Source organism: Tauraco erythrolophus, chromosome 13 (genome assembly GCF_009769465.1).
Source record: "Tauraco erythrolophus isolate bTauEry1 chromosome 13, bTauEry1.pri, whole genome shotgun sequence".
NCBI classification, from domain to species: Eukaryota; Metazoa; Chordata; class Aves; order Musophagiformes; family Musophagidae; genus Tauraco; species Tauraco erythrolophus.
Window position 1 is genome coordinate 22,496,429 of NC_141477.1, and position 16,925 is coordinate 22,513,353.

General features: G+C 49.4%; 2 protein-coding genes across 2 annotated transcripts in view; both read right to left on the reverse strand.

The window, feature by feature from the left end:
- Positions 1 to 16,925, reverse strand: part of ARHGEF9 (Cdc42 guanine nucleotide exchange factor 9) — a 184,229-nt gene that overhangs the window by 102,945 nt on the left and 64,359 nt on the right. The gene's annotated exons all lie outside the window — the stretch shown is intronic.
- LOC147527933 (uncharacterized) lies at positions 7,917 to 8,096 on the reverse strand. The gene has a single exon (XM_086619872.1). It carries the CDS (start codon positions 8,094 to 8,096, stop codon positions 7,917 to 7,919), a length of 180 nt encoding a protein of 59 aa, XP_086475998.1.

The following is a 16,925-nucleotide window of genomic DNA, read 5'->3' on the forward strand; positions in this document are numbered from 1 at the left end:
CATATTTGTTCCCAGCCTGCAGGTTTGTGAGGTTTAGTTTTTTGCTCTGAGTGTGTGTGTGCTTTTTAATTCTTCAGGAAAGACTTTTAGACGCTTCTGCAAAACCCTCGGTGTCCAAGAGATGGGATCGATCTGCGGCTGGGCATCGGATGAGAGATTCATCTACCTTGGACCAGAGGAGACTGAAAATCCATCCAGATGTCAACTCCTGATCACGAAATCAAGGCAGACACTCTCCACCGATGACAGCTGAGTTTCCTCGCCACCCCAGCACGGGTGCCCCTGCTCGTGGCGCCTGGCAGGGGTGGGAGCTGCCCGCAACGACACCGCGGCCCCGGCGAGCCCCTTCCTCGCTGAGAGCGAGGTGGCTGCACCAAATGGACACAACCATCTTCCTCCCACCACCTCCTCCTCCTCCTGCCTGTGCAGAAGCAGGTGGCAAGTCCTCAGCACAGCACCCTGTGTCCCCACAGCCCTTCTTGATGGCACAAGGCAGAGATACGAGAAGCTGCCCCTGACCCTCCGCACCTTATTGTACCTATGGAGAGGGAACAGTCCCTCTCCTTCACTCCTGTATCAGACAGGTACACACATATACACACTCCTACATACGGGCACCATTACTATTCTCTGGTTTATGCAGTGTGTACAACACTAGAGTAATAAAATTCTCATTTAATACCTAAAACCACATCACAGCCACCTGCCATTTAAAGGATGCTCTTTCTTGTTTTATAGAAACTTTAAAACGTTTCATCTGGATTCCAAGCCTGTTCTATAATTGTTACTTTTTAACTTAATTCTCATAAAACTTTACAAAAGACCAAACATCCAGCATGTCTAAAAGGCTTTGGAATAAACCTTAAAAACAAACATTAAAGATTGATCGCACTTTTCCAAGATTACACTAAAATTGACTGAAGCTCAACTAGATAAGGAAAAAGAGTTGCATAATATTAATCAGCACCTTATCAAGCCAGGAAGAAAGAATTTTAGATAACAAGCCTTCCCTAAATTTGTATCAGAACAGAAACTTCAGTGCACAACCTATTAAGAAAGCCTTGTCAGATATACTGAATACAATACAGGAGAGTGGAAGCATCAGAAATAGCACAGGGAATGTGGTCCATAGAAATCCTTTGAAAAAAAACCTGTTTTCTGATAGCACCAGCAAAAGCCTGAGGCTTTTTCTCCAAATGGAATAATTTTACTTGCCAAAACTTTTCTACAGATATGCCCAGCAAATTAGCCCACTGCTCATCGGGGTAAAAGACTTGATCCTTTGGGTATTTCTCTAAATTTGCATTTGTGTAGCTGGGGTCGGATTGCATTTTTTTCAGCTTTAAGAAACACCCCCTGCACAGTCAGGATCTTTGCTGCTTTCCAAATCCTCGTAGTTTGGCCAATTCCTCTTCCCAGCATCTTTCAAGTGTGAGCTGCAACCTGCAACAGCTCTCCCAGCCAGGAGCTCCCAGCTCCCTTATAGCCGCTTAACGACCCAAGAATTGGCACCAGGAGAAGCTTAACCCTTCAGAACCAGGACCCTTCAGAACCAGACACTCGGGGCAAACATCCTGAGTACCGAGAGGGAGCTGATGCAAACAAACCCCATCAGCAACATCCAGGGATTTTTACTTGCTGCCTGGTGAGGCCGAGTCAGCTCTCTGGTGGCACAGGGCACCCCCAGGATGCTCAGATACCCCCCTGGCCATGCTACAAACCCGGTGACAATTCTCCTCATCATTCCAGGCAGGACATGCTCCGCAAAGCTCAGCACAGGAAGCAGGTGGGGAGCAGAGCTGGAAGCAGAGGCCACAGTCTTGGCAGGCATTAGGATGGTTGGGCACGCTGCTGTCCCCACCAGAGACAAAGCGGGATGGACCACTCCATCCGCAGTCCCCCACCAGCCCCACGGCAAAAACACAGACCTCCCCGAAGGAAGAGGTGGGGGACGGTGGGTGCCATGGTGGGGCACAAAGATCATCTAATGACAATAAATGACCCAGAAATTAACTTTAGGTTTTATTTTTAAAAAAAGGGACAGGCTGCCAGGTCGGGCTGCCTTACCCCATGCTGTGACAATGGGGTGATGCCACCTATGGAGACCGTTCTACCTGCTGCGGCAGGGTGCCTGCTCTGCCCCAGCACCCATCGGGGCTACGACTGCAGGTTGCAGGTCCTGGTCAGGTCCTAGAAGGTGGCCCAGCTAGAGAACAGCTCATCCCAGAGAGACTTATCCAAGATCGCGGAGCGAGGCGGCTCGCAGCGCAGCCCTGCTTTACTGAGCCGGAGATGCTGCCGAAAATAGCACCACGCTGGTTGCCAGCACTCTATACGTTACGTTATACACGTCTCAGCTGCTGGGAAAGGGGCAGGCACTAAGCCACATGGGACCTTCCACACGGGCACAGCCGGACTTGTCTGCTCCCGGAGTCTGCTACGCTGGGAGCTCCGAAATCCCCAAAAAACGATCCTGCACCAGATTGCAGGCAGCTCGCTCCACGGCTCCCAGCACACGCCTGTCCCAGCACGTCGGCCCGCCCGGCGTCACCCAGCGTGAGGAGGAGGTAGCACGGCAAGCGGGCAGAGCGACCCACGGCCCCCGAGCTTGCTCCTGCTCCCAGCTCCGCTACTAACCCCCACCCCACCGCGCGCTGCTCTCCCACCACCACCTGCCTCAGTTCCCCTGGCTCCGTGATGGGAGCCGGGGTACTTTCCCAAAGTAGCACATTCCTATGAAATTCTGTGTGAACAAACCAGAGTCAGTTGAAATCCAGATCGAATTCTTTAAATACCTTCATGCAGGTGCTCCTTCACCCCCTAAAGCCCTCTTGAATTCGGGTGGCAAAGCTTCCAGGCCTGCCCAACGCGTTCATCAACAGGAGACCTCTGAGGGCTTCCTGCCCCGAGCTCAGACGTCCCAGCAAACATGCCATCAGTGTGGGGTTTCCGAAAACCTGGAGCAATATGCTACAAAAACTGGAAACAGCCAGTGGAGGCTGCATGGACCTTTGCTGGTGAGGAGCTCAGCAGGGTTAGTGACAACCTGGCCATCCGTGGGCTCTTCCGGATTAACTCACTTCCACTCAGGAAAGAAATTCAACCATGACCAATAAAATAAAAACAAAATAAAATACGGCTCCTCCAGCAGCTCCAGCTCCAGGAGCATCTATTTTCAGTGGGAAGCCTAGATCACTACAGCTTGCCATCCACGACAGTCCCACCGGGCAAACCCCAGCTGTGCAGAGTGGGCCAACATGGCACACACGTTGTCCAGCTGCACTGCCATTCCCCTGCCATGCCACCTGAGCGGAACAACAACGCTTTGCAGCTACAGGACACTGCAGAAAGGGGAGAAATAGGAGTCAACTGGTTTTGGCTACACCTGGGTAATGGGTGATTTTACTCTTCTACAGCTGGGAAAGAGGAGGCACAAGGCGGCGAAGGAACATGCCCAAGGCCACGCAGTAAACCAGTGGCAAAACAGGACCCAGCAGAACTGCCCTCTGCCACAGCCGTGATCCCTGAACAAACACCCTCTTCCCAACAGGACAATTCCTACACAGTTATTAACGTCAGGGAGTTTTCCTCAAGCTTCCTAACTTCTGGTCATCGAAGATTCTGCACGTAAGAGCCAAATCCCTGCATTTTATCAGAATATCTCTCGCGACGCTTCCCTGGGAGATACACACTGAACACGATCATCACACCCAGTCGAGAAGGACACACTTTGCAAATGCAAAACAGAGAACATCTCCCCCCTCACCGACACGGATGCGCTAAGAGCACACAGCACACACAGCTACAACACACACCACACACAGCTACAACACACACAGCTACAACACACACAGCTACAACACACACCACACACAGCTACAACACACACAGCTACAACACACACAGCTACAACACACACCACACACGTACGTGCAGGCGAGCGAGCGCCGTACACAACGAGCACCGCATCTCCCAGCACAACCAGCGTTCACTGAACATAGAAACCAAAGAACGACGAGAGAATGAAATGAACAACACAGAAGAGGGGTTCTAGTCACAAATTAAAGCCCCCCCAAAAAAAAACTTACATGGATTTTTGGCAATTTTCCTTCAGACATTATACGCAGCAGTTGGGCTGTGTACTGAACACCTGATCCAAAAAGAAATACAACCACATTATGCAAGCGGACGGGGGCAGGAGGCAGGTGAACACGCAGCTCTTAACAACATTCATCCAGGGGATGAGGCAGCACCTCGGCGTGCCCGGAGACGGGCTCGAATCGGGGCAGATCTTCATTCACCACAAAGCATAAGCAAGCGCTGCGCTGCTGCCATCCCGGGGGAGAACCCAAATGGCAGGACAGAGAAGAGCCACCACATCAGAGACCTCTGAGCTGTCCCGTCCCCCTTGTAACTTGTCATGTGAGGTTTAAAACAGAGGTGGGAGATAGCCAGGGTGGGGGAGGCAGCCTTTAAAAAACGGAAAGGAAGCCCACTCATCAGCATTAAAATCACCGCGAAGGCAGGACTAGCAGGGACCGTCTGACACGTATGCTTTTTCCCAAGCACCCAAAGAGGGAGAAACCCACCCTTTCCCCGTGGCAAGAAGGGTGCCTGAATCCTTCAGACGGCGGATTGCCACTCAGGAGGAACAGACTTTTTATGGACTGTGTGAACCAGGGTTGCTATGATACAGTCAGAGGCATTTTCACGAATCCCGTGGCAAATAACATCGGATCCTGCTTAAGCAGAAAACCAGCACGGCAGGTCTGCCATCACCCAGCCTCTGCAAATACACAGGAGCAATCACTGAAAGAGATTTGATGCGTTCTAAACATGCTATTTGCATACAAATGAATATTTTTTTCTTTGGGGCTGTATTTTCCAGAGGGTCAGTGCTTTGATTTATTTAAAGGAACGATCCCTCTTCCCTGTCCCTGGGCTTGAGCATCCCCCACGAACACGAAGAACTCAACGTTCACAAACAGGGGGGGAGTTATGGGGCCAAAGTATCTCCAGGGATCCGACTGCGACCAGCCACACGCGTGCCCCGCATCATCCCGCAGAGCTCGGGGAGAAGGGAAGCTCCACCACACGTAGGTATTTTATAGGGTGCGAAGACATCCATCCTCAGCCTTACTTCCTCTCTTTCCCACAAAAGTCCAACGGGAAACCTCATACAGCAAGAACAGTGTTGCAACAATAACAAAGTTATCTGCTCCCAACTTTCACGCTCTGCATAAACTTCCTTCCTGTGACTCCACCAGCCTTTGGGAGAATAGGTGAGAAAGTTGTAATAAAATTACATCAACTCTCTCAAGCACGTTCCATGATGGAAAAAAACACGCTCCCAGTGCACGACCCCCTCATCCTCTCCATGCACCCCCCCAGCCACGCACCACTCCGCCGATGGAACCAGAAGGGACTGGCAGGAAGCAGCAGCTCCCAGCCCACCCAGTAACGCACACCGGCGTGCCTCCCAAACAGCACCTGGGAAGCACAAGCTCCGGATCACGGAATACACTTTGCACGCACCAGAAAACCATGCCAGGCACCAAGCATTCCTCGTAGAAATCTTACTGAAAGAAAAACCTTCACGGCAGAGCGCTAACCTTGAGGAAAATAACCATTCGGACACAGTTGCATCCCATTTTTAACTTGCTGGTTTGGTTTGGTTTGGTGTTTTTTTCTCATTTTTCTACCCTTACTTCTCCAAATCACTCTGTCGCTTCAAACTCTTTCACTGAAAGGATTATTTTGGCTGCTCATTGATTGATTCCCTTTCCATGGTGATCTTTCCTCATTTATTATATTTCCAGGAGATTCTGCAACCTATAAAACTAATGACGTATGACAGCTAACAGGAAAACAAAGCAAATTTGAGCTGCTTAACAACCCAAACCATCCTCGGCGTCAAATTTTTTATTTTTTTTTTAATAAAAATCAGACTCCCCCTCAGTCTCTTACGAAGTGAAGCCGATGCCTCTTGCACAGACAGCTACAAGTGAAGAGGGGAAACAGAGCCAGCAGGCACCCGAGCATCTCCGCTGGGCTTGTATCCCTGGCTCTTGGCTTTTCTACCCATTAAAGCGGGCTGCTGCCACTAAACACTTCTTGTCAGCTTTGGGGACCGACTGTTACCACCCCAGGACTCAGGGAAAATTTTTTTTCTCTTTTATTTACAGCTAAAGCCAGTTGGAAAGTGCCAGATTCGCAGCATTTACCTCAATTTCCAGTCATGCCACCAGCCAAAAAAAAAATTTAAAATCAGCTCCTAAGCCTAGCTATGCATTTAAGTTGCAGCAGACGGATTCCCACACGGAAACAACTATCCGTCTCCATCTACAAGCTCCTGCTACGTCTTGATGAATCAATTACTTTTTTTTTTTCCCCGATTAGTCGAGGACATCAGATAAATAACAGCTGGAATTAGCACGAACTAGTCAAATTATCAAGGCAATATAATTCCAATGAACATTAGCAGGAGATGTAAACATATTCAAGCTGTGATTTTTTTTTTTTTTTTTTTGGTGTTTTGAGCAATTCTGATTTTTCCAGAGGGGAAAATAATATATTAAAAATCCTTAAGATTTCTAACAGAAACACAGTACAGAGACATATTTCTAAGGAAAAGACATGACTCTTTTCAGGCATCCCCTTTGTATTCTCTCTAAACTTCATGCTCTGACACTCGAACCCCCCAACCAGCTCTGCTCCCGAGCTGTAAACATTGCAATTTTCAACAGAAATTGAAATTGCATCGACAATTTTCAACCAACATCTTTCAACAGAAGGACCTCTAACTAGCAGACACCTTTTCAGCAAGCCTATAATATACAACTTAGCACTTCATTTCCAAGAAAATCAATGTAAATAAAGTCACGCAAAACAACCCACCTCAAAATCTTGTTATCCATGAGGTGGGCAAACATTTTTCTTGCATGCATTATGAAAAATTATATATATATTTACACACATGAAAGAAAAGAAAGCCAAAATAGATTTTCTAGAGAAATCAAAGCAAAACCCAACCAACCCCTCCGTATCTGTTGCTTTAGCAAAGAAAAACCAGCATGCATTCTCCTTTTTCTCTTTGATCCCTGCTTCCCAGTTTGCAGAGATACAAACCACATACAAACAGAAAAAAAAAACCAGCAGGTTATGTTTTGGTCCCTCTCGCATCTTTAAAGAAAGGAGCTAGGCTACATCAGTGGGGACATAGAATCTGGAGGCTTTTGGGCTGAATATTGAGAAATCAAGTCAGATCATCAAGGCAACGCAAATAAATTTCTCTCTCTTTTTTTTTGTGGCTGAATGTTATTTTAGCAAAGATTTAATCCTTTAATAGGATTTCTCATCCCCCCCTCAAAAACATCCAGAGCTCGATTCAATTGCACACACCACCACCTCTCACCTGGCAGCTACATGGTTACTCTCACAGACACTGCACATTAACTGCTTGCTAGAAATTCCACACAAAATGACTTCTTATTAATCCCAGTCTCTATTTTAAAGGAAGCAGAACAACACAGCCAGTGCTTACCACAGAAAGATATTTTCACTCTGCTCCTAACTAAACATGGATAGCTCCATCTCGCTAGCACACAACGATACAGGAACGGCTCACTCTTATTTATCACATTTAAAACCCAGGCAAAAGCAGCTACACTTACAGGCATACTTAAAAGACAAGACATGACAAAAGATTTAGGGAGAGATAATATACCAACGTCATACATATCACAGCGAGGCCATGTTGAAGCTCAACGCGTTTCCCCCCTCAGTAAGAAATCTCTCTCTCTCTCTTTCTCTCTCTCCCTCGCCTTTTTTTTCCTCTCTCTCTCTCTTGCTCTTGCTCTCTTGTTGAATTGCTAGTGGTAGTAGTAGCCCCCAACAGCTCAGGAGAAAAAATCCATTTAACGAGTGCCCAGGAAGAACATGAGTATGACATTCACAAGCAATAGCACCACAATCACTGCAAAAACGACCACCGTTTGAACATCCAAGGTCATGGTGCAATGCAGAACACTGTAGTGTTCGAGATGTGGGGCTGGCAGATTTGGAGAAGTCAACCTCTGCTCTGTAAGACTGTCCATACATCCACCATGCTAGAATAGAGGAGAAAACTGCTCCCGGTTTTGGTTTTGCTCGCAATGCTTTGTGGTCTGCTTTGAGTTTATCCCCCTATCTGCTGTCTCTAGCTCACGCTGGAGCCCGCTACGTGAAGCATCATCGCAACCAGCGAGCACTCAAGGCGCAAAATCCGTCCTTTCGGAAAAGCGGGCGAGCGCTGTCTGCGAGCTTCTCTCTCTCTGTCTCTCGTCCCCCCTCTGTCTCCCGGTCTCCCTCGCTGGCTGCCTCGCTTTTTAATTCGTCAGGCCAGTGCAGATAAGGAGCCCGTGCGAGTGTGACAGCTCTGCAAGCTGCTGCGGCTGCATCCCTCGGTGCGAGGCGGCCCCTTCCGCATACTAATCAGCTCCGGTGACCAGGCAGCGAAGGGATCCTGGCTGTCAGTCAAACGCGGAAGGAAGCGCTGGCTCCATAAATACGCCAGTCTTCCGCCCGCCGTGACGGCGAGCGCCGCGCAGGCATGTTTGGCCCCTCTGCTCTTGCGGCGGTTCGGAAAAAGAGAGTGGCGCGGGGGGCCGGGATGCCGGCGGCGCGGTGGGATGCCGGGGGTGCGGTGGGATGCCGGCGGTGCGGTGGGATGCCGGGGGTGCGGTGGGATGCCGGGGGTGTGGTGGGATGCCGGCGGTGCGGTGGGATGCCGGCGGCGCGGTGGGATGCCGACGCTGAGCTGCGGGAAGGCGTCTCCGGGCTTTGCGTGCGACGCAGATCCCGTTCCTCGCCGCCTCGGTCCGGCGGGGACGCGGCTGCCCCGGCTGGACCGCCTGCGCTCGGCTCCGGATGGAAAATATGAAACGCCAGCGCAAAGAGTCAGTGCTGCCAGCAGCCTGCTCAGGCCAGGAAGGGCAGCAGGAGGAAGAGCGGGGAAGAGAGGCAGCCGAAGTAACAGAAAGGCAACCCCCGGTACCTTGGAAATTCCTTGTGAGCCTGGAACGTGGGAATTTTGCAGGGGGAATTGCTTTTTAGCTCTGTACAGTACTATGCACATCATCCCATCGTAAATCCATCGCGCAGCCTCTCTGCTTAGCGCTGCACGGGGTTTCTCCATGCTAAGGGTTAAATCGAATTCTGATTCTACAGATAAAGTATAAAAGGCAGGTGGGGGGAGGACAGGATGGGGGATTTTTATTCCTTCTACAGCAGCCAGAAAAGCTCATTCCCACATTAAATGCACTTTCACACTCAGGATTTATGGTCCAGGTGCCAGCTGCTATCCCAAACCTCCTTCTTAGATCCCAGAACCAGCAGTTACCTTAGAGAGGCACCACACACACACACACAGATGAGCTCAGTTGGAAAAAGCAAATGATTTTACAGACAAAGACAAATCTAGAAATGTTGCCAATGCATCTGCATTAGGGACTAAAACGTGCATATAGGGGCTGATCACCAGCACCTTCCCAAAAACTCGCTCCTTTGAACACACCTGGGACACTTGCACACAGACACAAGGCCAACATGCACCAAACAAGCACTTATTTTGTTCTCCAGTGGCAAACAACAAGAGTTCAGGAGGATTTTAACGTTTAAACCTGAACAGGCAGGGCCTGGAGTCGGCTCTGCCAAGGAGAGGCAGCCTCCCTTCCCATCGCACCGTCCCTCCAGGGCAGGTATTTTTTGTCAGCAGCATTTGGGGAAGGGACAGGTGGGATGATGCTCCTGCCCCACCTCACCACTCAAACTGATACTAAACCCAGCTGTTTACTGCAAGGCTTGTTTTACTTTTCTTCCTTTGTTACTGGGGTTGCTGGAGGGCTCCCGCAAAAGGAGCAGGCTTTTTCTGTATCCATCTCCAAACACCATCAAAGGAGGGACCGCGGTGGGTGGGTGAGGACTGAGTGTCCAGCCTCCACCGAGATCCAGTGGTCTGTGCAAGACCAATGCTTGTCCAACACACCGTCCTCCTTGTTTCTGACCAGCTTTGTAGCATGTGTGGGCCGTGACGTGTTCGCAGATGCAGAAGGTGGGTGGTGTTGAGCAGCGTTCGAAATAAGCACAGTTTGCGTTAACTGGGTGGTTTCTTTTCCTCTCTTTTTTTCTCCTGTGTGATAACTCAAAGCCAGAGGCTGTCTCCAGCAACTGAGACCCCCCCCCAGCTCTGTTCAAGCAGAGAATTTCTCATTCTGGAGGACAGAGAAAGGTGATTCTTCCCCTGTGTATTTACAAGAAGCTGCTTTAAACCTGCCCCAGGCTGGCAGCCCGGCTGCCCCATTAGCACACGTGCCAGGCTGTGCCCAGGTGATGGGTCTGCCTGTTCATCAGCTTGCATTTCCTACCAAGCATGCATTTTTAGGACAGTCAGTCTGATGCAATTTTAGACTAATCAGAGGAGCAAACATATAATAGATGTGGAGTATTTACTACTGTTACCATCCTTTCCCAAAACAATGCAGGTCATTTTTCAAAATCCAAGCCCAAACTCCCACAAACCTCCAGGAAATTCCAGTTCCAGTCTCGGTAATAACAGTGACCTCTCCGAAACACGCAACAGGCCTGAATTTCAAGGCATCTTTACAGCCAGTTAATCTTCTCCTCTAAAATGCAACGAGCACAGAGGGTGCCTGGGTGTAGACTCCAGCCTCAGAGTGAGCCTTACTTTTACAGGAAGCACAGTGGAGATGTTCTACCTGTGCACGGCAGCCCCCAGGGCTGCAGACACCTCCACGGACAGCCCGTCCCTTGCCTTGTCCTGCGCTGTCTGCGTCCTCTCAACACCCCGACTGGGAAGCCACCAGTAGGGTTTCAAGGCAGACTCCTCTGTGCCTTTGCATATAGACAGGGGGAGCAAAAATTGGACGGGTAAAAGCAGCAGAGGCCTATGAAATATCCAGAAAAAAAAGGTGCAGCAGCTATCACACATGCTCAGTAGCTACTTCCGTAGCCGAGAAAGAGGATTTCATCAGGAGCAATGTGCCCGGCAGCTCTCAGGCAGTCATTCTGCAAGAGCTGAGCCACTCACAGCACAGGGGAGTGCAGAGATTTATAAATAGAGATGCTGAAGCCAGCCTCCTGCCTGTGCCCGCCTGCCAGCTGCAGGCAGGGGGTCCCCCGCTATCCGTACAGCCTGTGCGTCACCAGCAGCTGCAGCCCGCGGGGCGACAGCGGCGGAGACCCCACTGCCGTCCTCCCGGGCTGCGGGGGCTGGGGGAGAGGCATGGGTGCTGCTGCAGCCCGGGGGGCTCCGGCCGCAGCGCCCGTTCTCCCCAGGGCACGCTCCGGAGCGAACGCCCCAAAGGATGGGGCAGGAAAGCGCCGGGTGCCCCACCAATACTGGGCTCCAGTGCAAGCTGAGCGTGAAAGAGCTGCGGAGGGTGATCAGCACAGACGGATTTACTGCACAGAAGCTTCTATTTAAATGATATTCACGGTATTCCCAACAGTACTCGCCGCTTTATGTAACTTCCCGTGCCTTCTGCGGGTACTAAATGTTAATTTTACTACGGAAACGGACGGTGCTTTCTCTGAGAAGCCTCACTGAAAAAGAACACTTAGACATCAGAGGTTCTGAAAAATTTAGTCTAACCTTCTTCTAAACCGAGGGAGCAGAAGAAAAGGTTTGTGACAGTTACGTTAAAGCCCACCTCCCATCAAAGCACAATCCGTAACGCCGCATCAGCGACGGCTTCTGGATGAGAAAGCAGTTTTGAGCTTCAGCCAGGGCTTCCACTGCTACATCACAGACATATGTACGTACAGATGAACCTGGAGATACACACAGACCCAAAGAAAGAGTGTATTCCAGACACCCGGACAGCAGACAAATCAGAAGGGCCACGACAATAACATTATTAATTACAATATGGTAATTTCGAGGCAAGCCTCTGAAGCAGATGATGCCAAGTCTTGATTCCTCGTGCGCGCAATCCGTGGGGCTCAGCCATGTGAGCGTGACTCCCTCCAACGGATGGCTCGAGTAATTAGCACAACCCGCTGCTTCCAGCTCAACAGGGCTCTTGCTCAGGAGTGAGGATTTCTTATCTGAACGCTGAAAGGTCCTGCATCCCACTCCCGCCGGCCGGCACGCTGTCTCCGCACGCGCCGGCGGGATTGTCCCAGGGCGAGTGGCACTACAGGGTCTCAGCTCCAGCTCCCCGTTCTGCCATGGATCCCCTCTGCAGATTAACAGCCCCCACTGCAGCCATCTCTCTGCCATCTATGTTCTCCTGACACATCAGGTCCATCTCCCACTGCAAGAACGAAGCACTCGAGCCCGTAACCTCCAGGCAGACCCAGTGAATTCTGTTCATGCCGCTGTAGGAAGCAGCGCGGCCAAGATCTGGGATTTGGCATGAAGGCTCCAACTCCGCCAGGCCAAGAAAACCTGCTCAGCAGTTGGTCAAAGCAGATAAATCTTCTGGTGAATTTGGGAAAATTTCAAATAAATCCCATGGCGGCTTGTGATTCCAAGTGGGAATAAAACTATGGTCGTGTTGGTCCAAACTGGACAAAACCCATGGCCAAGGGGGAAAACGGCGGCCGGCGACCATCGGTCCTGAACTGCTTCGGTCCTTTTGTATTCCCTCTTTGAGCACAAGCCCCATCTCAGACCTATATGGCACCACGAGAGAAGTTTATAAACTTTTCATTTGAACTAAAACTGCCCCCAAAGAGGAACAAACACCAACGGTACCCAGCGACACGTGGGCAACTGCTCTTCTGTTCCCGTGCCCAGCTGCTGGGCACTTCCAGCCGGCAACGCCAGGCACCAGTGTGGGGTTTGAGTCACAGACTGTGTGAGAGATTATGAGAAGACCACCAAATTCATTATTTTTTTCTAAATCTAGCCAGGAATTAAGGTCAGGGTTTCAGAGATTAAATGCCAGTGGGATTATGATTTGCTAAGTTTCAAAAAAAGGAGGATTTTCTTAAACTGGGAGTTGCCTTTTTTTCCTTTCTTTTCACAGTAAGTCTGACACAGAGCCCTCTTCTCCCATCCTTCGTCCAGGGGGGAGGTGCCAGCCTACGAGCTGCTGCTAAGGGCATGTTTTTTCCTCCAGAAACTTCATAATTTTGTACGTTTATAGACTGCTTCACAGAAAGCTTTGAAAACCCCCAAATGCCTAAAATCCCTTACCCAAACTGAGTGTCATGCAAAATGGCGGAATATCTGTAGAGATTCAAACTCAGGGCACTGATTTTGGCAGTTAAATTTTTTTTTAAAAATGCAAAGCTTCCTCACTGTCCACACGAACTTGGGACTTTCTTCCAGTAACTTCTTGTACTTCCTTCTTTTCTCCTTCTTCCTTTTCCTTGCTCTACATATCTCCCTGAGAAGCTTTTATTTCACCTCTCCCTCTGTCCCAGCCCTCCCTCCCACAGCAGCTCAAGTGTCCTCTGCCAGAGAGACAAACAAGAAAAGGAAGTGGTGGGGTGGCTGGAACAAGCGGCGCTTCCTCCAGCATCTTCCACATTAACTCCACAACACACTTGAGCAAACTCACCGCGCAGTTGGACAAGCGATTCATTTGCAGAACTCATATAAAATACGATTACAGGAAGACAAAGGGGAAAGAAAGAGAGGTGGGCAGGGATAAGATGATCATCTCAAAAGCTGGTGAGGCACAAAGAGACTTCAGAGGAAGAACTGCATAAGAAAAGGCTGAGCTGAGAGCCTGCAGAGCAGTGAAACAGGAGAGAAGATGGATGGGGAAGAGAGCAGAGAAAGACCCCATGAAGCAAGCAAGGCTAAGAGTGCTGGTAACCAGAATAAGTCAAGTTTTTGAGCTCACTTTTGCAATGCACTGCCAGACGTTGAGCTTGCTGCACTGCATGATCAACTGGCCACAGGCATTATGGAAAGCTCAGAGGCTGCGGGGAGAGCCCCGAGCATCTCTGGGTCACTGCTTTAAGCATTGTACGAAAAAGGTAAACGAGAATTTCGCCAAAAGATGGGAAGCATCACATTGACCTCCACAGCTTGACTCTTGGTAGACGTACTATGCACTAAGACAGAGCTCAGGCAAGCTGTAGTAGGTGAACTCTTTCCCACTCTTCACCAGTTCTAATTTTATCTCCGAAAACAAGAAGTGATACACAAAAGAACTATGTTCTCAGTGTAGAGATTGATTTATTTATAACCATTTCATTTAATACTCACAGCCAGACAACAATCAAAGGTAGGCCAGGGAGGGTGCAACATGGTTGTGCACCAGCCCTGGTTAACCACCCTCTTGAAAACAAACCATGTTCCAGATAAACACATCTTAACCCCTTGAGCGAAGGGTAGTAGTGACATGTCAGATAGGAACCAAGGCTGGCCTTGGACCACATCTGGAGACCTCTATTAATCTTGGTTCCTTCTACAACCAGAGCCAGCATCTCAGCAGATGGTGCTCTTCCCTCTGTCGAAGAGTCAAAGCACTCGCATGATGCTGCGAGGGGGGGAAATAAAGCCAAAGCCTTGTCACTGTTTTCTTGTAAGATGCCCAGATGCTTCTTCCAGAGCACCCTGACCAGGTGTCATCTACATCCCAGCAGGGCTTTGTGGGTCCCTGCTAACACCCTGCCCTCAGCTGCTGGGCTGTGCCACACGTACCCAACTGCAAGGCTCTACCCCAGCGCTGGCTGCGCTGCAACAAGGAGTGATGTACTGATACAATCAGTTTTCATAGTTTTTGTAACACCACAAATCATGCTGAATGGCACGGAGTGAGAGCCTGTCCGGGGGTTGATTCCATTGTGCTTGCCTGGATTGCAGTGAGAACAACAAAACTGCTATTTTTAAGTTTATTTGAACTTAAAGCATTAAGATAGACTAAAATCTCATGCCCCTGGCAATCATGTTGCAAGTGCTTTCTCCTTGCATCTGCTCCACACCCCAGCCTGTACTCTAGAAGCATCCTCAGACTCCCAATTTTGAAAAAGAAAAGAAAAAAAAAAAAAAACAAACCTCAAATCCAGTAGAAATCAGATGTGGTAACACCAATTACCCTGGTCACAGAGAAAGACTTCAAAACCAAGAAAGGTCAGCTTAAAAGATGACCCATCAAATTCATTTGTTCATTTTAACCTTACATAAGCTCTCTTCTATCTGGAAAAAAAAAAATAGCCTAAAAAAAAATACATATATATTTACGTCTAAATTTTATTTCTGAGGGCTTACACAGTTGAGCCTGAAAACAAGGTAAAAAAAAAAAAAGCCCAAACTGCAGAAAAGAAAAATCCAAGACAAGTCCCTTCCTTGCACTGCTCCCTCCAGGCACTCTAACAGGAACTCCAGAGCTTCTGCTCTCATTTCTGACATTAAATTGCAAAGATCTTCACACCTGCACAAAGTGGTAAGTGAAAAAAAAAAACCACGAGCACCCACTAGAAACTACCTTACTAAACCAGGGTCAGCGTCCCCAGTGTGGTCCCTGAGAAATCCAGCTGCACAGGCACGGAGAAGAGAAAGCTCTTTGCTGTGAAAATCCCAGGGTGTTATTTTGGCTTTGCCACAACACGGGGAGGTCCTCTGAAAGCCAGTGCATCGCATCTCCTACGCAGATAAAAAGCAAATCTAACAGAGTATTTTCATCTGCTGAAGCCTGCGGAGGTCCAGCAATTAGCAGTGCAAGAGATGCCGGGCAGAACGGAAGCAGCGTGATCCATGATGCACATACTAAACAGGAATGTCAGAAACTACTCAGGGGAAAAGGCAGAAAAGAAGAAAAAGTTCCTGGTTCTGCTTCGTGCCTTTATTGCCTGCCCTTGCAGAAAGCGTGGGTTTAATGAGCAGCCCTCCCGCACAAGGACTCTCCTCTCTCCACCACGCAGATTCTAATCAGCTCTGCTATGGGCATGACCAAACCAGGCCCTGAGAAACACAAAGGTTTATGAATTTGAAAGTCCTGATGGAGCACACTCCTGGGGACTTGTTAGTCAACTTTCTCCTGCTGCTCTGTCGGCCTGAGCTTGCTCCGATGGAAACACGAAATGATCCACCATGTATGTATTAGGAAAGCAGAGCCCAGACACGGTCCCATGATGTACTGAGAGCCACGACACAACGGTGTGGCAGATCATAGAATGGTTTGGGTTGGAAGGGACCTCAAAGATCATCTAGTTCCAACCCCCCTGCCATGGGCAGGGACACCCTCCACTACACCAGGTTGCCCAAAGCCTCATCCAACCTGGCCTTGAACACCTCCAGGGATGGGGCATCCACAACTTCTCTGGGCAACCTGTGCCAGTGCCTCACCACCCTCAACGGTGATGGGAGCAGGAGCCACGGTCCTGCTCATGCAAGAGGGATGAGGATGGAAAGAATCACCTGCAGGTCCTTGCAGCCCTCCTCGGACCCCTCTGCGACACTGGTGGCGTTGGTTTCCCCGGATTTCTCCTTGTCAAGATATTGAGTAAAGAAAAAAACATCTTATTAAGATGCTGACCCATGGGTCTCATGTTCTTCACACAAATTAACCTAGAGAATTAGATGTATTTCATATAAATCATCTTCTCCCCTTCTCTCTGCCTGCCAAAAAAAAGGAGTGGGAACAGCCTATTGAATCTGGCACTCTTTTAATGAGAAAAACGACGCAAGACAACCTAATGAAGTAGGAATTCCAGCTGGATATCAGTAGATGTATGAATAGAACATAAACCACTCATTTTTATCAGCAATAATATCAGCATTAAAAAGGAAAAAGAAGTCTATAGCTTTTTTTCCCCTTTCCCTTTCAAACGAATGCCAACAGGATCTCATTCCCCATCCCGCCCTGACTCAGTGGGATCGCTCGCACAGGCTGCGGTCCCCGTCTGATGCTCCGCAACAGCCTTCCAGGAACGGCCAGCGCTGCCCTCCTGCCGACCGCTCGCGA